Source organism: Phaseolus vulgaris, chromosome 2, assembly GCF_051622355.1.
Source record: "Phaseolus vulgaris cultivar YP4 chromosome 2, ASM5162235v1, whole genome shotgun sequence".
Lineage (NCBI taxonomy): Eukaryota > Viridiplantae > Streptophyta > Magnoliopsida > Fabales > Fabaceae > Phaseolus > Phaseolus vulgaris.
In genome coordinates, this window is record NC_143499.1 from 46212445 (window position 1) to 46236112 (window position 23668).

A 23668-nucleotide genomic window follows, 5' to 3' on the forward strand; every position below is an offset into this window, starting at 1 on the left:
ATCCAGAAGATCATCATATTGTACAATCTAAAACTCAACCAGTAAACAGAAAAATTCACCAATAATTCATTTAGAATTTTAAAATTTATGGAACTGCAACTTGAAAAGTATGGGGTGCAGAAAACAATATCCTATTTCAAGTTAGAATGTGTTGGGTCTTCACACTCTACGTTAGCCATCCAACCCACATATAAAAGGAATTAGCAAAAACCAAAATGGCAGTTTCTTCCTGCATCCCTACGTTTTTCTTCCTGCACCCCCATAATGTTATGCAAAGACCAAACTGTCCCTATTATTTTTAAAAACCCTAAAATGTAATTGAACTGTGTTTATTTTTTTTGCATTATGAATTATGGAATCTGGAAAAATTTTGGATTGACACTTCCGGTAAATTTTTGGATCCATCAATCCGTAATTTAAAACATGCATTTCACATTAAAAAATTCATCATTCCAAAAAAACATTTTGGATCTACCAATCCATAACAGAAATATGCATTCCGGATTCAGAAATCCATAATTCAGAAAAAATCATTCTCGATCCACCAATTCGTAACAAAATTAAACTTCCGGGTTCAGCAATCTAGAAATCAATAATTTATGCAAAAATTGCTTCCGGAACACCCCCTCATCCGAAAAAAATAATGATTCAGTTCTGGATTGATGAATCTATAACATACTCCCATATCCCTATTTTCGCTAACCACGGTATCCTTTTTTAAATAAAAGGTCAAGGCCAATTTCAGAATTTAAAAAATTGTGGAGGTGTAGGAAGAATAACGTAAGGTGCAGGAAGAAGAAACCGAAGAAAATAGTTAGATATTTGTTTTTCTTTTAAGAGTTAAAAAAAGAAGAATCTTCAAGGATTTGTGAACTTCTTTTCTCTTCCTTTTTGCATTTTCTTCATGTCTAATTGAATACCCTTTTGAAGGAATCACTTGAATTTCAATATGTTTATTAAATTGATTTATTTATAAAATTTGGTTTTTGTACTTTTATGCCTTGTGTGCTTGTGTTGAATATTTTTTACGACTTCACGACCCATTATCAGAAAGAATATTTTATTTATATATTGAATGAAAATTTATTTCAGTCATTGGATATAATCACTGCTAGGGATTTTTATTATCAAGACTAAGTCCTATTTAATTTCTCTCCAAGACATTAGAGCTCTTAACTAAGATTAAAAATTGTTGCAAAAGAATAATCAGGATTAAAGAATTATTTGCTTAAGTATATGTAGATTTTAATAAATTATTCAATCAGGTAAAGTCAAAACCATTTTTTGTTTCACTTCTATCAGAACTGTGCTTGTGATTGGTGGGTCAATCTTTGATCATCCTACTTATAATCATCACATCAAAACATAAGTTAATTGTATAAATATGGATATATATGAATGATGTAACTCTTAAAAACTATATATAGTAACACACTGCTACATATGATTAAATAAAAACGTGGCTATATCACATTGGACTATATCTATACAAATTTGACTTCATAAATTTCTTGGTTCTCATAATTTCATGCTTGTCATGTCAACGGTAAGCAATGCACAGTGTGAATCCACTTTTCCATGTAACCATGTGTATGTCGTGAACCACGATTGTAACACCAAAAATCTCTAACCAAAATCAGAACAACAATTTTTTTATGGTTCTCTCTTCTCTCTTCTTGTCGCCTTCTTACTCACTAATAATGGAGGTGTTGAATCTCTGAATCTTTTTTTCAAATGTTTCTATACCTTTTGGACCTAAAGACTCGTTCATGAAACTTCATTAATTAATGTCTCAAGAAACGAAAAAAAGCTTCAATACGTGGAGGGATGGCAACTGCATCGTTAAAAAATATCGTATATGCATCATATATATCATATAGCTGCCCACATTAAACATGCTTTAATTAGTATTAGTTGTTTATGTGATGATTTATTGGATATAGTATACACTGCTGAATCAGTAGAGATTCTATTTTATCAGATTATTAAAAAAATGGAGATTTGTGTTTATCTTAACCACAAATATTTAAATGGCTTTATTTATAAACAAAACTTGAACAAGCATCATGACTATGGATGTTTGGCTTATTGCTATTGTTTTTTTCTTTCTATTTCACTTTGTCATTTATTGGATAAGAAAAAAAAAGGGAATCTTGAAACTTTATGTACAGTGGAGATAAGTGTTATAGGAGAACTTACAGAGATAAAATTATTTTATAGAAATAAGAACAGTTTATAATATTGTCGATCTTGGAATAAAAATCTGTTCTTATAAGTTGGTAATTTCCTACTAATAGTTAGATAGAGTTTTTATACATTAAAGAAAGTTTCCATTAACTATATATATCAGTAAATAGTTGTGCTAATTTGTTGACAAAATTTAATGATGGTCACTTATATGCACATGTGTTGCCATGAGAAAGATAAGAAAACATTATCTGGACAAACACATGTTGATGCTTATATATGCATTAACAATACGTCAAATGAAAAGGGGAAAGTATTAGAACTGCTGTGTTGATGTAATTCTTTGAGGCATTATGTGTCACACATGCTGCATCATTGCAGTTCCCATGTTCTGCGGAAAACAAATGACAAAATAACGAAAGAATATACCATTTTATTTTAACGTGGCCATTTCTTACAATAATTTTATGCAATAAGAAATACAAGTTGAGTTTAAAAGAAACCCTAGTTTATTAGCAATGAGTTGAATAAGGATTACATAATATAAAAATTCTCACGTGTAGTGTTTGATAATCTTAATTTAACAAGTAACAACAATGGTGTGTGCAAAGGTATAACGATGAGTGTGGAACGGGAATTGATATTTTGAAGCAGCTGGTACCATGCCTGTGTCTTTTTGCCCTGCTTGCATGCATGTACAGATTCATTTTTTGCAGAATAAACGAAGAAATGAAGAAGGAAAATGAAGCTTTTGTGGACTGAAAGCGATTATTCACCTGCCCAGTGGTTAGGGTTCATCAAGATGTTAAATTCAACTTTCTTGTTTTTATGGTGCCAAAAATCAAGACACTTACAATGTGAAATCCTTGTATGTAGATGAAAATTCTGAGTAAGGTTAGAGATGTATTACAATTATTTTTATATTATATAATTGAATATAAATCTTAAACTAATTTTATAAAACTGAATTAAATTTAAAATCTACTAATATTTTTCATATATAAACTCAATCTCTATTCATCCTTCAATTATTATATTTTTATTTCTTTTACTCTTGTTAAATGATATGTATATTAGGGTGAATTATATATATTGCTACTTTCTCGGGTCGTTCTAAGTGTTTGTTGGTCTGTCGAAGCGATAGCGGATGATACTATGGACCCAACAAACACTTGTTAGGATAAACTTTAAATGACTCTAATATCATATTAGAAGTGAACTTTAAGTCTAACCCAATCCCATAAAACCGACTCATGAGGTAAGATTTGCACCCACTTATACAATGAAATATTTTTATCTTATCTTTAATTGATGCGGCATCTACATATAGAGATAAAAATAGTGCAGTGTGATAAAAAGATTGCAAGACATGTACTTTATATTTTATTTTAATATTTGGTGCTCATCATTTAACTTTGTTTTTTTTATTGTTTTAAAACATATTTCTTAATTTTTTATTCGAATTTAATTAAAATTTAAAATATTAATACATTATATCAAATGTTTTTATTATTTGGATGAACTAAATTTTAACATTAATAGACTCAGTAAACATATTACAAAATAATACGTAACTTCGTCATCTACTTTCTTATTTAGACAACCTCCAATACTTCTTTTCTCTCTCCTTTTATGTTTATTTCACGTATTATCCTCACAGCTAAGCAAAAATTGACTGTTAACCATCTTATATATTCCTTTTTTTCTTAACCACTTATAGCTACACCATCTTCACAATTTCAATAATTTTAAAAGAAAACTTCAATAATTAAAGATAACCTTATTCTACAATATAGTTAGTTACCCTAAATCTAAAGTATGAAATTTATATTAAAAATTATTTATTATAAAATTTAATTATAATATAATGTAGGTATAGATAAATTTTAATTTCCGTTTCAATTTTAATTTCTATTAAAAAATTATTATATTGAATACATAGTATTATTATATTTTTCAATTTTACCCTCAGATTTTGTAATTGAGGTAATGACTATTAATTTGTATGTTGCTTAATTATATACAAAAATAACTTAATTGAGTTAAAAACTTTTTTATAAATTTAATTATTTTTAATTGAGTATGAAATTTTGTTATTCTATTTGACTTATTAGTGATAAATGATATACTTTGTTCTTGTACGAGTCAAGAACATTTTACCTTCCACGTTTACCATAAGTCTTGGACATTAACACCTAATATGTCTTGAGTTTTGGTTTTAGTGAAATATACTTGCAAAAGGTTTTTTAACGCTCAAGTCAATATTCGATATTCGATGGTTTAGGGTAACAAATGTTATTAAATGTGTATCTTGATTTGATGTTGGTTAACCTATTTATAGAGATGTCCTCTTAATTATGAGTCTAACTTAGTACGAATATCATATCTAACCCGTATTAATTTAACGTTACATACAAATCATCTACAAAATTTTTGTTCAAAAATAATTTACATTAGATTTTTGATTTAGGACTATTCAGCTAAACATCCTAAAACATCTCAACCGAATATGACTGATATACTTATTTCGACATATGCTCTACATGCTCTAATAAAAAAACATTTATATATATATATATATATAATATAAGGATGGAAAGGTAAAATTCCTTTACCTTGACAGGAAAGAGATTAAAAATGTGTTTTTGCCCTTACCTCCCCAGATCCACCCCTATCTTGAGCAGGGGCAGGAAGGGCAAAACGCACCCCACTAAGTCTTGTCTGGTCCTTGTAGCTTAATCAAATATATGGGACCTTGCTGGCTGGTGTCCCATTTCTCTTTTCGTGTGGGGTTCATTCAATAGGTAGAAATTAGTGGTTGGCACATTTGTGGAGAGATGTGTGAGTTTCTCTACCTTATCGACTTTATTATTGTTAGCTCCAATTCTTTATATCTATATTCTATATAAATTAATCTTATAGTAACAACATTAGTAAAAACAGAACATTAGGTAAAATTCCAAAGATGGAATGTACAGTAAACTGTATCATGTTTCCTCTGTAAACAATATATGTATACATAGATATACTATCTCTACAAACTAAGAAAATTTCTGATTACAAAACTTGTCACTCAGAAAATTTACAAAGTGAACTTGGAATAACATTAGATCATGCTGAATCAGTCTCCGATGAATTGTGTGTATCTCAGTGAAATCGATGAACTGGCAATTTTCTTTTTTTACATTATACCGCATATCAATCCATATACCGTGATTAAAGCCATAATGAGAGAATGATCTGTGCCAGCAGCCAAATCCAACGTTAGAACATCGTTACTCAGTACAACGCCAGAGGGTGAGTGTTTTTGCTTTGCCTGCACAATTTTCAAAAGTAACATCAATACCAGTTTCAAGTTTAAGCATTTGATGAAATTAATGTTTTCAAAATGATTAGGGAATCATATAGAGGGGTAAAATTACCTCGGCAACTATCTGTCCATCAATGTTCACGATCCTAAATGCTTCTGCTTTGCCACTGATTCTTACTATGCTGTACTTTTGGCACCCCACAGAAATTTGGCAAGCTACTTTCCCTTTGATCATTTGATTACATCTTTTTACTTGAAACCATGGTTGTTCCTGGGTGCCAAAATCAGAACTGATGCATCTGTGTCCTTCCCAACATCCAAGAGCTAGTAATCTCTGCAAAATATAGTTAACAGGAATAGATTAGTTAAAATCTCATACAATAATTTGCAAGACCAAAAATGCCAACAATGGCTTGGTTTAAGCCATTATTAGCATATGGGGTGTAGTATTTGACTGATTTGTACCTTCTTTATGGTGCAGAGAACTTTGCCTCTTAGATCCATGAGGTTAACTTCTCTTCTACCCTTTCTGTCATAGTTGTCAACTCTGTAAACGATGTCACCATTTGAGTCATAGACAGTGCATCCATTGGAGTGGAAGACAAGTGATTTCAACCATAGAGTGTATGTTTCTCTTTTGGATGTGAAACAATGAGTCTGAGGAGATGTGAGTATCTGAGGGTAAACCTTAGCCATTGTTGCAGTGTTTGATTGAGAGAAGGACTTGTGCTGTGTGAATATGTGGAATAAGGTAATGATCTTGAGCCACTTATTTATATGCCTACCTGACCCTACCTTGTTGCCAGCTTCTTTGAACCACCTTTTCAACATAATTCTATTTAATATACACCACTGCTAGAAGAAGGACCTATAATTACTTAATCTATAACTGCAAAAAGATAATGATGTGGATTAATTAACCCTGCCAATTTACTATATGCATTTTATATCATTTCTGTCTCTGTTTTGGGTGTTATAATCATGATATATGTGGATCAAGCACTAATTCATCTTTCTAGGATTAAATTTAATCTAATGGAAAACGGAACAGTTATCATAGAACACATATGAACACAAAGCTTATTTGTCATCATTGTACTACATAAAGTTGAAAAGCTTTTCCATTCCACTGTGACATTCTTAGTGAAAAGTCATAGTTCCTTCTACAATACTCATTCAGATTTTTACAAAAGCGAGTGTGTCAGAAACACGGTTATGACTTTTATTATTTAAAAAATAAGCATTAACTTGATTTTTATCAAATGTTTGATAATTTTGTTTATTTAAGCACTATCATAAGCATGTATTCATTAAAGGCATGGTGTAGTACGATAGTTTTTTTTTTTTTTTCATGAATGTTTCTCGTTAGTAGTATTTGTCATATGAAATCGAACAAGACATTTTCTTTTACTACAATTTTTTTTATAATTAGCAATATGTTAATATAATAAGTTTAACAAAATTTTTTTATCAACAATAAAAAATAATAAATATTAATACTTTAGGGGTGGTCCAACCATATACATAAAATAACCCTAAAAATAATCCTAAATCTTTCCATTAAAGAGAAAAACGTTCCAAACTGATAATTATAGAGAACAAACACATTTGCACCCAGAAAACCACCTAAAAGGGACATTTGAAAAAAAATATCAGAAGATCATCTCATATAAATCAGAGAGTCAAGACACCAGTCAAAGAAAGAAAAAATATACTTGAATTGTCAACAAATTAGATTAAATAGTATTTGTGGTAGAATAGAAATGATATCTTAGAATAGAAGTTGGTGTTTGAAGAGAATATTCTTTGATTCTTGATGAAATAATTGACATGTAAAAGGTAAACCTCACTATCATTTACGAATTTAATATAATGTATGTATGCTATGCACCATTTTTCCCGAGTTTAATCAAAGCAATTGGTTGCCAAATTCGGTAAAGTGGAGTTAGCTAAAGGAAGAAACGGTTATAGAAAGGAAGCTAAAGAGAGAGAGAGAGAGTAGTTGGAAGGAACATAAGAAAATGGAGAATGGTGATAATCCATTAGAGCACGTTTAAGACATTGGATTGGGCGTGGATTTTATAATATATGCAGATGAGTTAGTTTATGTGTTCTGACTTTCATTTGAAAAACTATGATATACAATTAACTAAGCATGCACTTATGAAAAAGGTTTTCCATAGATAGGATTAAAAACTGAAAAGGGCTTTTGAAAATGAACGTAGTTCGTTTCTAATTATATAATATGGGTGGTCGTTGATGTCATTGTAGTGCAGACATTGCTTGTGTAGTTATCTGTTAAAAAATTGCAGGGCTGTGGGAGTTGATGTGATGAACACAAGGGATAAATCATTTTCTATTGTAATCTTATCGGCTACAGTGTAATTAATCATTATCCACTTCTTACTTTGGGACCTAAATGGGTGTCATTAGGTAAACATAATATGCATTATTATTATTATTAGCACTAAGCCAAAAGCCATCGCTTGCATCATAGCCAATAAACGCTTTGTCAACGTAAGTTCATAGAGGTACAATGGGTGATTTTTTTTATAAGAAAGTTAAGAAGGGAAATTTAAATTTAACACTCTTATCAATGTTATTGTAGAGTTATGGCCTGACGCATAACACTACAAGAAAATCATGAAATAAAAATTAATTTTTAGAGACCAAAATAATTAGTTGTAATAGTAACTAAATTATAGATCATTTTAGAAACTAAAAAAAATGGGTTTTTAAATTAGTTTATATTATTGTTAAGTAGTTTTTAAAATTGCTATCTAATTAGCAACCAAGATTTTAATTACCAATTATTTAGTTTCTAAATTTGGTAGAAAAACCTTAGTTGCTAATTCGATACCAATTTAGAAACTATTTAACAATAATAGAAACTAATTTAGAAACCATTTTTTTTTTAGTTTATAAAATGGTCTCTAATTTAGTTACTATTTCAACTAATTATTTTGGTCTCTTATCTAAAAATTGGTTTCTATTTGATTTCATTGTAGTGTAATATGAGAATTGAGATCTTATCTTTAACAGAAAACGTGCGTCATCTTTTATTTATCAGACTTAATCACCCTTAATGGCTCAATAAAGTCAGAATCGGAATGGTCAATATATATCAGAGGGAACAATAACAAGGAGATCTATCTTTTACACACTTATCCTAGGTCACTTAAAGAGGTTTTAAGGTTAGGTTACAATTCGATCTACATAAATGATCATCTCATATCATCTAATACACCATACATGAAATATTCTTAACTCATATTCTATCATATACTCATTATAATTTTGTGTTCTTACTGACTTGAGCGTCATCCAGATCCCGACCTACCTCAAGTTGGCTAGAATAATTATCAAAAGATAAATTTTAAGTCTAATTCAATCTTATAAAATAAAATTTATATTTATTTATATATTATGGAATTAAATCTTCATTCGAAAATTCCAAGTCTTATTGTCATTTACTAGTCCTTCTTACACTTTAGGAATAACTAAATGATGATTTTGTAAAGTTTATCTAAACGTTAACTTCTTGGTGTATTTCCACCCTTTTCTTTCTCTGGGCTGTTTCATTCAGAACAAAAATTGGTCCAGAAATTTTAATGAGGATTAGTATGGAATCTGGTAGAATAATAATTATTAATTAATTTTGTCATATTTCGTTTTCAACATGTCTTTTTTGTTTATTAATGGGAGACTGGTTCAAATGCGTATTGTTTGCAGAACGTCATGCTCAATACAGAAACCATGAAACAGGCACATGTGATATGTCCCCATTCTGAAAGATGCAATTAATAGAGTTTTGTATGTAGAGAAACATATTGGACCGATTCAATCAAAATGTGTCTGCATACATTAATTCAAATAAAATTTGTATCGAAAATCATATACTGAATATTAGAAAGCGCAGGTTATATTAGGTGGCAATGACATTGACATGAATTCATACATACCTTTGATGCTCTTAAACTTTTGGCAAATTGTTGTCTTGAAATGCAGTTCCACAAAAGACAGAGAAAGAAACAGTAATAGCGAAGCTGTATATAAACTTGAGCAAAAATAAGGATGAAAGAAAGTGATACTTTGTGTATATATAATAACATGGTGGTAGAAGCAAACAACAAATTAAACTCTCTTCCTATTAAGAGATATACATGAACAACATATATTAGTTAGAACCAATTGTGATACACCAACCAATAACTAAAATTTCATTATAAATAATCAACTATGTTATTTTCAAAATCACCCAATACTTCATACTTACGAAAAAATAGGTATAATAATTGGTAAACACTTCATTGTTCCATGGTTTAGTTGGGCAAACCCACAGGGATAGACATTCATGCAGCCTAAAATGGGTATTATATGCCAAATCATATGATAAGGATTACATCATATAAATCAACATAATAAATTATATGTTTGAGATCTCACGTCAATTAAAATTAAGAAATAATTTATAAGAGTACAATTTAAAATCTCGTGTTAAAGAACATGAAGGTTTGAGTCCTCTTCGAGACATAATATTAAGATCTTTTATTTAATTAAAAATAAGTTTGACAACGAATTAAAAAATCGTCTATTTAATAAATGGATAATATGTTTTGAAATCGTCTCTCATGCATTATTTCCTTCCCGATAATATATTCTTCAACAAGAATCACACGGGTAGATTGATACAATAAAAATCTCTAATAAAATACACACTAGTAACTCAACAAACAGATAAAGTATATGAAATAGTTTGTTTTAGAAATTGACGACTTACTCATTTAATGACTTTCTTTAGAGTATACTAAATTCAAAATATAGATCCGTTGGGCATTCCAACCGTTCTTCTCTTTTCAAAGCTATTGAAAAAAGTATCCAATATTTTTTTTTATTGTGAACTATATATTAGGTTTCACTTTATTAAAGGTTGTATAAAATTAAATTACACTAAAAAAAGTACTTGGACCAAAATATGTTCTTATAACATATAACCAGGTGTGTTGATATACTTGGTCTCCATTCACACGTTTTCTTATCAGAGACTTCATCTTTTATGAAGTGGCATGGATCATACTACAAAAGTACTAGAAAAAAAAAATCTTAGTATATTAGAAAAAACACGAATCAGTCAACTGCTGCTCTTTGTATTTGACAACTTCAAAACACATTTGAATTTTGTCCTTACTCATTAAATATATTTGCTAATTACAAAAATGTCTTGATCTTCTTCTTTTTTTCCTTTTTTTTTATAATGTCCATTTTAGTTACTGTCTTAAATTCATTGATTTAGTCTTTCCTTTCAATGTTAATTACATCAAAAACCTCTTAAAACAGATTAAGGGCAAGTTCATATTCAAAAGTTACTAATGATATGATGTGATTTTGTATTATTTGTTTTGTAATAATATTTAAATATACTTTATGCGTATATTTTAAAACAAAATAAAACAAAGATGTAAAAATATTTTATAATGGTTATTTTGTCTTTAAAATTATTATTTTCCTCAATATTTATTATATTTCGTAACTTTGTGTGGAATTTTATAAATAAAACAACCTTGACAAAAAAAATATTTATTTTTATTCTAAATTACCTATTCAAGAAAAAAAATAAACAACTCACAAATACCTAATTGGTGCTTATTACTAAGTTTGTTTATTTAGTTGATGATACGCATGTTATTATACTTAAAATACGTGCAATAGTTTTGTGTTAAAAAATCATATAGTTCTTTAAGGTAATCTCCCTAACATTATCATATCATATAGATTGAAATGGCCATGGTTACGTATAAGTTCAAGTAGCTAGGATCATATATGTTTTTATGAACAATCACTATATATGTCAAAGATTTTATATTTGCACACCACAATTTAGACATTTTTAAGTTTTAACATATTTTCATATTAGAAAAATAGAAAGGAAAACGTTTACTAATGCTTTTAGAAAACTATTTTGAAAACAAAACAAAAATGAAAAGTTTGACTAAATTGTATTATATATATATATATATATATATATATATATATATATATATATATATATATTATGTTCTGCCTTATATTTTTGCCCTCCTAACATTTATTTTTCTCTTTTTTAAAATTATATTTTCGTATAAATAAGTGATAAAAAATAATATTTCAATAGAAACTCGATAAAGTATATTTATTTTTAAATTTTTGTTTCCTCACTTGATGTAAGGTCTAAAAAAATCTACAAGAGCAGAAAAATTAATACATATATAGGTAGATTTATGTTTCCCTTGACTATATCAGCTAAATTGTGCATAGAAAACCAAATATGTTTTTTTACATAAAATTGAGAGAGTTTCTTCTTGCACCTTTACATTTTTCTTTCGGCACTTCTAAATTTTTTGAAATATCAAAATTTCTCTTTCACAGTTTTGGATAATTTTGGAATAGAAAATTCGTAAGAAAAAAATATTTTCAGAATAGGATGTGTTTTTGGAATAGAAGATCTGAAAGATAAAAAATCATTCTAAAATATTCTATTCAGAACACATTTTCTGATTTTCGGATTGGTAAATCCGGAATTAATAAAATGTGTTTCAGAAAATATTTTCCATAAATATTTTGAAAAAGATAATCCAAAAATCATTTTTAAAGGGTAAAACAGTTTTTTTTAATGTGATGGGGTGCAGAAGACATTTGCTAGGGTGCAGAAAGATACCGCCTAAAATTGAAACTATTCACCATTATTGTGCCCAACAGAACCCAATTGCCTTCGGCCCCAATAGAGGATGGACTTCGATGTGGGCCCATATAAGAAAAGATATATCTCCTGCACCCCATCAAAATTCTTCCACATCCTATCAAATAGGTGAAATGATAAAATATCTCATATAATTCATCCTCATTTTAAAAAACTCTTTTTGAAATATATTTTGGAAAATTTATTCAGGAAAATACATTCCAGAACATATTATACACGTTTCGAAAGGTTTATTCTGAAAAAATTGTTTTGGATTTTTTTTTTCAAAATACATTTCATGAATTCTGGAAAATATATTTACAGAAAAAGCTTCTACAAAAAAATAATCCAAAAATCATTTAAAAAAAAGGTAAAACATGCTTTTTGAAAATTGATGGGGAGCAGGAAAAAACGCCTACGGATTATATTATATTTTTCTTTCAGTACCCTCATAATTTCTAATTGTTATCATAATTTTTAAACTTACCATTTTATTTGTTCTAAAAAAATTTAGGACAAGCTGTCTGAATGTTTTGGAACATGGTTTTCTGAACAAGATTTTAGAAAAAAAAAAAATTGGACTATAATTTCTAGAACACGCTTTCCAAAATACATTAAATATGTTTCAAAACAAGTTTTTTAAAACAAATTTTCCAAAATAAGTTTTTTAGAACATAATACCTTTTAAAACAACTTCTTTTAGATTACATAAAATGAGTTCTAAAACAAGTTTTATGAAATATAATTTTCAAAACAAACTTTCTGAACATATATAATAATTCAAAAATGAACTTTTCAGGTATCAGTTAAGTAGCTTTTTAAAACAAGTTTTTTTTTTCCATAATAAGTTATTTCTTCTTTCTCTTCTTTCTCTCAATTAGTGCAATAAAAAAACAAAAAGTAATGATACATGAACAAAATATGGGGTGCACTTAGTCAGAGTGGGGAGTGGAGGAGAAAACGTCTGATATTATGAACAAAATCAAAAACAGAAGTAACCTTCTCAATTAAAAATAATGTGCATTGGAAAGTTATCTAATAACAAAATATTATCTACTTACTTTTTTTATAATTTTATTTTAAAAATCATATCAACAATATTTTTCATTAATTGTTAATATAAAAGATTTTATTAAGTACCACTCCATCCTTAATCTCATACTTATTAATAAGGAAAGGTAAAGAAACATCAAGATTTCGTAACCTCGCCACCATGAAATAATGTTAGTGTAATATTATTTAGTTATATCAAAAGATTTAATTTTAACAAAATTTAAACATTGGAAAGAATCATAACGTTAGCATGTTGATCAAGTAAGATCTTCTCATTAAATGATCTTAATACGACATAAGTTTTAAAACTTCAAATCTTAAATAATACTTTGAGTCATATATAATTTTTTTTATAAATATATATTTTATCCACATATAAATAAAATATAAATTAGAATGTGAATTTTATAATAAAAATTATAAAAATATTTTTAAATAATATAATACAGTGGAATTCACCAAAAATAAATTAATATTTTATCTAATGATGATTTTATTATTTTATTATGAATTATGTTATTATTTATTTAAATTTTAATAATATCTTTTACCTAAAATAAAAAATCCAAATCCGATTCTATTGGTTGATTGTGTAGCAAATGATTTAATGAGCCCAACAAACCTTCATAAGTTTGATGGGGGCCCATTATGGAGGAGATGGTGACGCTGATGTTCATACTGAGCCATCTATAAACAAGTTGAGTGTAGTTTTTCAATTTTATTTATTTGAGTTTAATTAAAAGTTTGACTTTAGATTGTTAAAAGAATACTTAATGTAAATTTGTTTTCACTCATAATTGTTTGTTTAACTTCATTAACATGTAGCATTTGAAAACATCATTTGTTAGATTCATGGTGGTAAGAGAGTTTTTTTTCCCGTATACCAATATAGTCTTACATGGTATACAGTCTTACATCGCTTGGGAGAGTCGAGGTCAGTTTATATACTCCCTCCTTTCTCAACCCACTGAAGTGTTTTTTCATGACAAAATAGTGACGGAGCACCGACTTCCAAAACGGACAATACTTTACTTCAACTTTATTTTTTTAATACATTTTACATTTAAATTTTAACCTATTCAAACATTGAAAGTAACAGAATTTTAATCTTCACAAAAAAAATAATCTATGTATGATATTTTGTATTTGCATGTATTTAGAGTGAAGAAAATATTTTATATGTATAAAAATGTATTATTGTGAAACATATATTTATATTTTTACATTAAAGTTGTTATTTGTCTTAAGTCGTCCCTAAAATGTCAAGATCATTTAGTTACAGGTAATTTTCTTATTTTTTTATTAACAAAAAATAAATAAAATAAATATAATGATGAACTAAAAGATTCTCTGGGGTCTGTTTCTGTGATTTCCCTTGAAAGAAGTTGCAGCAATGGAAAATTTGAAAGTAAGAGAGATAATTAAGGCACTTTTAAGGTCAGTGATTTCACAGTGCTCTTCCTTTCCAAAATTAGGCAATGTTATATATCCCTGTGTCTGATTCTAACCAAACTTCGAAAGTTCCAATTACTTGCTTTTGAATCAATTTTGATTACGAATTGGACAGATAAGCTAACTTGTAAGAATAAAAGCATTGATTAGCAAAGAAAACATGGTGGGGAATAAATTGGTCTCACAATAACAATAAGAACTAATGACCACTGTCCCAACATACTATGTCGTCTCAGTTAGTGTCTCTGGGAAACATCATAATGTTGTATAGGAACAAATTTTATTCATTAAGAACAATGTACTATGCTCTTTAACTAATCACTATTTACTTAATCATAACTATCATAGATTAACTTTTTTAGTCGTTTAAGTTATCTCTGTCCATAGTTAAAAGACTAATTTTCATGACGAGGATGATTAATCCAAGTGGTTAACATCTTTTAATATTCTAATATGTGATTAGTAATACTATTTTGCTTTTATAGTGGAAACCTTCCTCTATAACCAAAGGAAGTTAGGGTTATTCTACCATCACTCTCATCTCATTAGAATGTACAAATGTTTCTGAAAAAAAAAACAATCGCCTTAAATAATTATACATAACCAGAAAAATAAACAAAATATTTTTAATATGAAAAACAATTAAACAATCGAAATATTTTTAACATGAATTTTATTTGTAGTTAATAATAATGTAGATAAACGAATTTGAGAGTTTTAAAGGTCGATGTGAGATCTCCAACACACCCGTCACTAGCGGATGGTATGATAGCGGGTGACCTAATAATGCTAACAAATACTTACTAGGATAGACTCAAAGTGACTATGATACCATGTTACGAAGTGAACTTTAAGTTTAACTCAACCTTATAAAACCGACTCATAAGATTAAAATTTATATACAATAAAAGACTCTAATCTCTAGTCGAGGTGGGATTCCAACAAAATTTATACTAATAGTAACTAAAACATTTAAAAATGTAGCAGGATTATCCCCTAAGCATTCTATAGGGAACTTCTAGGAAGGTTGGAAAATTCTTAGATGGCACAAAAGCATAGAAAAGAAATGGTAAAGAAGGCATTGATGGGACTAAGGTAACCAAATGAATGAAGAAAGGTAAGAAAGAAGAGGGAAAGTAAAGTACTTGAGGAATTTGTGTTTGTTGTGAAAGAGATAGTGTTTGGAAGAAAAGGAAGAAAAGCCATGTGGGGGCACTCATCAAAAACACCCACATGGAGGGATTCTCCATGCCAGGTGAAAGGAATGCCTCCTCCAACATGGATGTGTGTGGATGCAACTTCCACAAAACCTAAACCAAAATAAAAAAACATTATTATTATTATCAAGAAACTGCATATCCAGCATTGAATGCATATTTTGTTCCACATATTTTTAACAATTTGTTGTGCTTGAGAAGTGAGTTGTTTTATTTGGTGTTCTGGCAAAAGCTTAACTGGGTTTTGAAGGTTGAAGATGATTAGGTTCCTTTCTTTAAATACACTCAACCTCTTTAAAGAGGATCTTGCTTGGAACCACTGTTCATGAGGGCCCTTCAATTTAAACAATATCTTCTTTTGTCTTTTGTTTCCCCCTCATCATCAAAAAAATATATTGCGATTACCCATTAATACAAAATGCCAAAATCAAATCAAATGTTCTTCTTATTTAGTAAGCTTTGCCTTTAATTGTTATCAACATTGCTTTTCTATGTATATGTTAAAATAGAAAGACCAACCACTTGCTCTTTTGTAAATAAAATACTTATCTTTTAGCAAGTAAATTTATTATTATTAAATGAACTTTAAGTCTAATTTAATTTTATAAATTTGGTTTATGAAAGTTGAATTTTGTATTTGTATATAATGAAATGTTTTTATCTTTAATGATTAGTAAGATCTTTAACATTTATGTTAAAAAATTTAATTATTAATTTTTAGTTGATTTGCATATTATTAATAAAAACAAAAATTAGAAAGCAGAAAAATGTATTAATATGGAAGACTAAACCTATAGTTGACGCGTGACATTAGCTTTAATAATGGATTTGGATGGAGAACAACTGTGAACGTGGAATTTCTTAAGCATTTCGATGCTTTTTCAAAAAGCACTTTTGCTTATCGTATATCACCTAACTAAACATCAACCCTACAATTTAAATCATATTAGTAGTAATATTCTTAATGAAGTTTTTTTATTAATATTGACTTTTCCCAATAGTTGTTCACTCGTGACATTGACTAGTTAATGGAAAAGAAATACTTTTTTGTTAAAGAAATTGAAAGAATTTATAACATGACATATTTTTCAAATGTTATAATTTTGGTAATTGACAGTGGAGGAAAATAAAAGTGATTTCAAATTTATCATTTTCTTCTCCCATTTTTAACAAGTTTCTCCATAAATACTCGTGAGAAAAATACAAATAAAAAGGATTTTTTATAAATTAAGAATTAGGTTATGCATTAAAATTTTCATACAATTTTTAAAAAAACATAACTTATTTAAAACTTATTTTAATCCATAAAAACTGTTTTTATATTTTTTGTTTTTATGTTAGGAATGTTTACAGAGAATTTTCTTTATTGTTTCTGTTTGTTTTTCAGAAATAACACATATATTATACTTATTAATGATTATTTTTATTAATTAGAGAATGTGAGATTTAAAAAGGGGGTAGGGGAGTAAATTTATGTTGTGACTAAAGTCAATTCATGGCCTTTTGTCTATTTATTTATTTATTACGATAAATCGTGATATCTATTCTGATTACTCCAGAACTTGGACCACAAAGCAGCAAACTCACGCCATTTTTATTATTTACTTCAAATACATATTTGTATATGTCTTTTTTTTTGTTGAGAAAATTACTAAATGATTTGTTTTGCTTCAACATTCCTAATTATTTAACCTTCTATTTGGATGTAGAATAATCGTTTTTTATTTTACTTTTATGCTTAAAAAATGTCATCGTATTAAATATCAGTATACAATAAAAATAATATATTTTAAAAAAAAATTAACAATCATTTTAAATATATATATAAATGTTGGAAATCTCACATCAACTAGATATTAGAGTCTTTTGTAATATATAAATTGATACAAACCACACCTTATTGAATCAATTTTATGAAAATTAAATTAGATTTAAAGTTAACCTTGTAACAATAAAAAATATACTCTAATTATTTAGATGATATAAAGTTTAAATAAAAAAAAATTCATAGGGATTAAAAACATAAATTGAAAAAACGAGAAATTGAAGTGATAAGAATGGTTAAATTAAAGGGGAGAAGACCAAATTCTCGTGTGACGAGATGGAAGATATACATGTCTATCAGGACTTCCCTATGGCAAACACTAATCACTGCCAATAACTTTGATTTTGAAAGAGAGATGCAGAGTCCAAGTCCCAAGAACACAATGCACAAAAACAAAATCATTTTTACTTTAAAAATATCCACAAACCGCCATTTTTAACATAATTCAAAATAAAAGGCTCTTTCTTTTTTCATCCTTCTCACTCACTGCCATCAAAATCCAAACTTGGATAAACTCTCTTTGAATCCAAGTTTCATCCTCTTCTGGGTTGTCTTCAGACTTTAGTCTAGTCCACTGTCAGTGTCACCCTCTTCCTCACACCTCTCAAATCTACCATTTAAAATTCTATCACTAGTGTGCATTTTCTGAACCTCTCAACTTGTCCAAGTTTGTACCTTTTTTTGCGGTATAAATCTCTGCAAGTTCTTGGAAATTCAGTTTCATACCATCATTTTTTTTTTGCCGAGTTATACTTTTGTTGGGAAGAGCACCTTGCCGGTGACTAACTAACTAGGAAGAAGAAGAAGAAGAAGAAGAAGAAGAAGAAGAAGAAGAAGCAATATAGTGTAGAAAATTTTGGGAGAAGAACATGAAGTTATGTACTTCATTGCTGTTGCTTGGTTTGGTTTCCATGCTCTCTTTTGTGGCTTCTGTCAGGGTACCTTCAAATGAAGGTAAGAGTTATGGCTGAGTATTCACTTTCTCTCTCAGATCTCGAGTTTTTAATTGTGTTGACTTCTGTTTGGATCACGTAGCAAAATTTACCATTTCTGGTTCTTGTGTGAACTTGGAAGTTTTAAGATCAATTAATTGGTTTGCCTTCTCGTCTTCGCTAACTACGGTATACATTCACAATAATGAAGCATTAGCTCTGTTTTTCTTTTATAATATTTTTTGAGTTGTAGAATTTGTTTTTTGTTCTCAGTTTTGGCACTTAAAACATTCAAAGAAGCTGTTTATGAAGATCCACATATGGCTTTGTCCAATTGGAATTCTCTGGATTCAGATCCTTGTGACTGGAACGGTGTTTCTTGCACTGCACTGCGAGATCATGTCATAAAGCTGTAAGATACCATGGATCCATTATAACATCTAGTACATTTCTTTGGCTTATTAGTCCTCTCTTGCAATGTGACGTACTTCATGAAGCATGACTGAGATGGTTAATTAATTGCATACATTACTGAGCTAGCACATTCCTAATACGACTGGATTCTTTTTCTGCAGTAATATATCAGGGGCTTCGTTGAGGGGGTTTCTTGCTCAAGAATTTGGGAAAATCACCTACATACAAGAACTGTATGTTCCTTCTTTCTGCAATCCTTACATCATTCTCTAAAACTTACTTAATCAGTGATTCGGTGTTATTACCATGACTTACAGTACTTCACTATCATGGTTGGGACTGATTTTTGGTTCTTGTCGCTGCAGGATCTTGCATGGCAACAATCTCATTGGAATAATACCTAAAGAATTGGGCATGTTGAAATCTCTTAAGGTGTTGGATTTGGGAATGAATCAGTTATCTGGACCAATTCCACCGGAGATTGGAAATTTGACTCAACTTATGAAAATGTAAAGGGAATTTAGTATGCTGTTCCAAAATTAGACTCTTAAATTATTTTGTGGACTTGTGTTTTCAATTTCATGTTTTTTTGCAGAAACCTGCAGTCTAATGGGTTGACTGGTTGGATACCTCCGGAGCTAGGAAATTTGAAATACCTTCAAGAGCTTCGGCTGGATAGGAATAAGCTTCAAGGATCTCTTCCTTGTGGTAGCAGTTCAAATTTTTCTTCAAATATGCATGGGATGTGAGTAAATATTTTTGAAAAATCAGTGTAGTTTGTTTATGAATACGCTGTCATCATTCATGTGGTGTTTAGGAATAATACTAGGACGATTTTATATCTGTGGTAGATTGCCATGCTGAGATGAGTTAATCTATAGATAACTTCATTTTGGTCTGCATATATATGCTAGGATTCAAGTTTTACTGTTTTCTTCCAATGTCATTTACCAGTTGCATTGCCATTATCTTTCATGTTTAAATAATTAGTGCATGTACGATATGCAATATGATAATTTGGATCTCCTTAATTTGTCAAGCTTACCCATTAAATATAAAAACACCAAGTTACGTTACACCATTAAAATTTGGATCTCCTTCCTTATTCTGACTCATATTATTCCTATTCAGGTATGCCTCAGGTGTGAATTTAACTGGCTTCTGTCGTCCATCTCAGTTAAAAGTAGCAGATTTTTCATATAACTTTTTCGTTGGCAGCATACCCAAATGCTTGAAGTATCTTCCGAGGTACTCTATTGATCTTCTTGTTATGTTGGCATTTTAGTCAAACCTCCTTTCTTAGAAAAGATAAACTCGATCATGCAGATCAAGCTTTCAAGGAAATTGTTTCCATATCGAAGACATAAAGCAGAGGACTTTGGTGCAATGTGGTATGTATTATGGAATAGCAGGTGCTTCACCTTGCCTATGTTTTGAGAATGGAATAACGGATAATACAAAATTTTGTGAATCACATATGCATTTGATCCATTCTACTATGATATACGCTTTACCTATAATTGTTCTTTGTTTTGTTTTACATCTAATAATGAAACTATTACTGAATAGCAGGTGCTTCGCCAGCTCGAAGTGGTCCAGTAGTAAACCCGAGGCATGAACCTGCTACCAAACATGTAACCAAGCATCAAGAAGCATCGAAACCTTCTTGGCTTTTGGCTCTAGAAATAGTGACGGGAACCATGGTTGGTTCTCTCTTTGTTATTGGTATTCTCACTGCAATTCAAAGGTGTAACAACAAATCATCTATCATTATACCTTGGAAAAAATCTGGAAGTGGAAAAGATTATTTGGCATTACAGATAGGTTTGGTTTCTTTGCTTTCTATTATGTATTTACTACTGATACTTTTGTATAGATGTTTTGAACATTTAACTCTATCAATGGGCAGACTCGGAGATGTTGAAGGATGTGATGAGGTATAGCAGACAGGATCTTGAAGTGGCCTGTGAAGACTTCAGCAACATAATTGGGTCCTCACCAGATAGTCTGGTGTACAAAGGTATAATGAAAGGTGGACCTGAGATTGCTGTAATTTCCCTCTGCATCAAGGAGGAGAATTGGACAGGATACCTTGAGCTCTATTTTCAAAGAGAGGTAAATGGAATGGAACACTCATGCTTACAGTGTGCAAGAATTGAGAGACAAATAATGAAACCAGTCTTTAAATTTTTCTGCTATTGTATTAATACAATTCAGGTGGCAGACTTGGCAAGGTTAAATCATGATAACGCAGGAAAACTGCTAGGATATTGTAGAGAGAGCAGTCCATTTACAAGGATGCTGGTCTTTGAATATGCATCAAACGGAACACTTTATGAGCACCTACATTGTTGTAAGTCACGGTACTAGCTCGTGTACATGTCTTTTTGTTTCAGTTCCTTAAAACATGAATGAAATCATAATTGCAGATGGAGAAGGGTGCCAGTTATCTTGGACACGGCGTATGAAAATTATCATTGGAATCGCACGTGGACTCAAGTATTTGCACACTGAAATTGAGCCACCATTCACCATCTCAGAATTGAATTCCAATGCTGTTTACATTACAGAAGATTTTTCCCCTAAGGTGTGCATGCATCTACTTAAAGTTTTCCAACAACCTATTATGATTGTGCCCAATGTCTTACTGCACTGAACAATAAGGACGAGAGTCTGTTAGCATGCACCTATATCTTATGTGCTGTAGCATGTATGTTATTTTTCTCATTGCAATGAACCTTAATTTTCAGCTGGTGGATTTTGAAAGTTGGAAGACCGTTCTTGAAAGATCAGAAAAGAATTCTGGTTCAGTTAGCAGCCAAGGTGCTGTTTGTCTTCTGCCAAACTCCCTTGAAGCACGCCATCTTGACCCCAAAGGAAACATATATGCTTTTGGTGTACTTCTACTGGAGATAATCAGTGGAAGACCACCATACTGCAAGGACAAAGGGTACTTGGTGGATTGGGTAAGAAACTTCCCAAAAATTTGATTAATTTTTCTATGGCATCACTCAAAGAATCAAGTCTTCAATGTTAAACTCATGTCTTGCAGGCCAGGGACTATCTTGAAATGCCAGAAGTAATGTCATATGTGGTGGCTCCTGAGTTGAAGCATTTTAGATATGAAGACCTTAAAGCAATATGTGAGGTGATAATTCTTTGCATCAGTCCCGATCCCTCTGTCCGTCCATCAATGCGTGAATTATGCATTATGTTGGAGAGCAGAATAGACACATCAATAAATGTGGAGCTAAAGGCATCATCTCTGGCTTGGGCTGAGCTAGCCCTTTCATCATAATTGAGTCAATAATATTCAACTAACCACACAACACACACTGCTACTGAAGCAGACCTATAACCATAATGCATTTCTAACTTTCCACTATCCATTTACTTTTATTTCTCACCTGTAAATGATTGTTCAGAAAAAAGGGAATGTGCAAGGGTTAATGCATCGTAAGGTAACCTTGTATAGCGGTGGTTGACAAGTAGAAATTGATGAATGAATGGGAAAAAAATGTGTTGGCCAACTGTCTTTACTTCTCCTTTTCTTTTTATGTTGAGGCTTTTGTGATTCTTCTTCTTGGGACCATAACTAAGCACAAAGTGTCTACCATTCTATCAACATGTTCATGTCAACACAAGAAAAAGACAGTTGTATGGGCAGTGGACAATGCATGATTGATGTGATCCACGATCCAACATGTTTCTCAAAGCAAACGCGTCATTAAGATTTTTGGATGCTTCAAACGTCCCTTTGCGGCTGTTGGAATCTTTGTGCACTTGGCGAAGTTTTATTTGTTCATCCCCGTGTAAATTATTTCCACTAGCAGTGGAGCATTTGTTTTAGTATCACACTTTGTAATAAAAGCAGCATTACATTAAGCCATTAACCAAAGGTATGGTTTCTGTTAATGTAAAATTTAATTTGTATTAACATTAATGACCTTTCTAGTACTTTTATATCTAAAAGGATTATAATTTTATTTTACCTAAATATATTTTCAATAAAGTAATATCAATGCTTTTAGAATGAATATTGGTTGTTAGAGATGGTTGAAGACTGAACTGCATGGCATTTCCGGATCAAGATCTTGCGGTTGAGTCAAGGATTGTGTTAGAGACAGACACATCGTTCTGTGGAACTTTAAATCTTAATGTCTATAATATAATATTGGTTGTTGGAGATGCTTGAAGACTGTTTCCGGATCAAGATATTGCGGTTGAGTCAAGGATTGTGTTAGAGACAGACTTCATGTCTAGATCCATCGTACGTCTGTTTCTCTGAAAAGGACCAGTGGGGTACACCCTAAATTAAGGAAATTATTGGCGTCCAAATATTAATTTTACTGACTCTATGGTTGAGACCACTATGAATGTGTACCAGAGACATGTACGCTTCATGGTCTGTTTCGAAAAAAAGTTGTTTTTCTTCGTTATATTAATTTCGAAAAGAGAAACAATATTGATTTAGTGGAAATTTTCTTCATTTATCTATTTCTTAAATACAAAATTACTGTTATTAATTTTATAAAACGGGTACACTTTTTTTTTAATATAAAC

At 30.1% G+C, this 23668-nt stretch overlaps 2 protein-coding genes across 5 annotated transcripts; one reads left to right on the forward strand and one right to left on the reverse strand.

Moving 5' to 3' along the window:
* Nucleotides 1-5116: 5116 nt before the first annotated feature.
* Nucleotides 5117-6295, reverse strand: LOC137812620 (protein LURP-one-related 4). The gene is made up of 3 exons (XM_068614738.2): nucleotides 5963-6295; nucleotides 5610-5831; nucleotides 5117-5503 (listed from the first exon to the last, which is right to left on the reverse strand). The coding sequence occupies exons 1-3, from the start codon at nucleotides 6191-6193 to the stop codon at nucleotides 5369-5371; spliced, it is 588 nt and encodes a 195-aa protein (XP_068470839.1). The 5' UTR covers nucleotides 6194-6295; the 3' UTR covers nucleotides 5117-5368.
* Nucleotides 6296-18029: 11734 nt separating this feature from the next.
* Nucleotides 18030-23020, forward strand: LOC137812622 (putative LRR receptor-like serine/threonine-protein kinase At1g63430). 4 transcript variants are annotated; one of them, XM_068614743.2, is made up of 14 exons: nucleotides 18080-18713; nucleotides 18795-18880; nucleotides 18965-19103; nucleotides 19267-19338; nucleotides 19471-19614; nucleotides 19701-19850; nucleotides 20237-20353; nucleotides 20432-20496; nucleotides 20678-20929; nucleotides 21015-21220; nucleotides 21323-21458; nucleotides 21535-21692; nucleotides 21856-22071; nucleotides 22158-23020. In XM_068614743.2, exons 3-14 carry the CDS (start codon nucleotides 19012-19014, stop codon nucleotides 22401-22403), a joined length of 1854 nt encoding a protein of 617 aa, XP_068470844.1. In that variant the 5' UTR covers nucleotides 18080-18713; nucleotides 18795-18880; nucleotides 18965-19011; the 3' UTR covers nucleotides 22404-23020. The 4 variants fall into 4 exon arrangements, with proteins under 4 accessions (XP_068470843.1, XP_068470844.1, XP_068470842.1 ...); XM_068614742.2 differs by lacking the exon at nucleotides 18795-18880 and having other exon boundaries at nucleotides 18030-18713; XM_068614741.2 differs by lacking the exon at nucleotides 18795-18880 and having other exon boundaries at nucleotides 18106-18713; nucleotides 20675-20929.
* The last annotated feature ends 648 nt before the right edge of the window (nucleotides 23021-23668 follow it).

Excerpts from the sequence above, each read along its gene's own strand:
- LOC137812620 (XM_068614738.2), bottom strand. The coding sequence starts at position 6,193 with ATGGCTAAGGTTTACCCTCAGATACTCACATCTCCTCAGACTCATTGT. Across the intron at positions 5,832-5,962 it reads TTCTCTGCACCATAAAGAAG|AGATTACTAGCTCTTGGATG; the intron begins GTACAAATCAGT and ends TATATTTTGCAG. Across the intron at positions 5,504-5,609 it reads ATGGACAGATAGTTGCCGAG|GCAAAGCAAAAACACTCACC; the intron begins GTAATTTTACCC and ends AAAATTGTGCAG.
- LOC137812622 (XM_090299087.1), top strand. The coding sequence starts at position 18,629 with ATGAAGTTATGTACTTCATTGCTGTTGCTTGGTTTGGTTTCCATGCTC. Across the intron at positions 19,615-19,700 it reads TTGACTCAACTTATGAAAAT|AAACCTGCAGTCTAATGGGT; the intron begins GTAAAGGGAATT and ends GTTTTTTTGCAG. Across the intron at positions 22,072-22,157 it reads AAGGGTACTTGGTGGATTGG|GCCAGGGACTATCTTGAAAT; the intron begins GTAAGAAACTTC and ends CATGTCTTGCAG.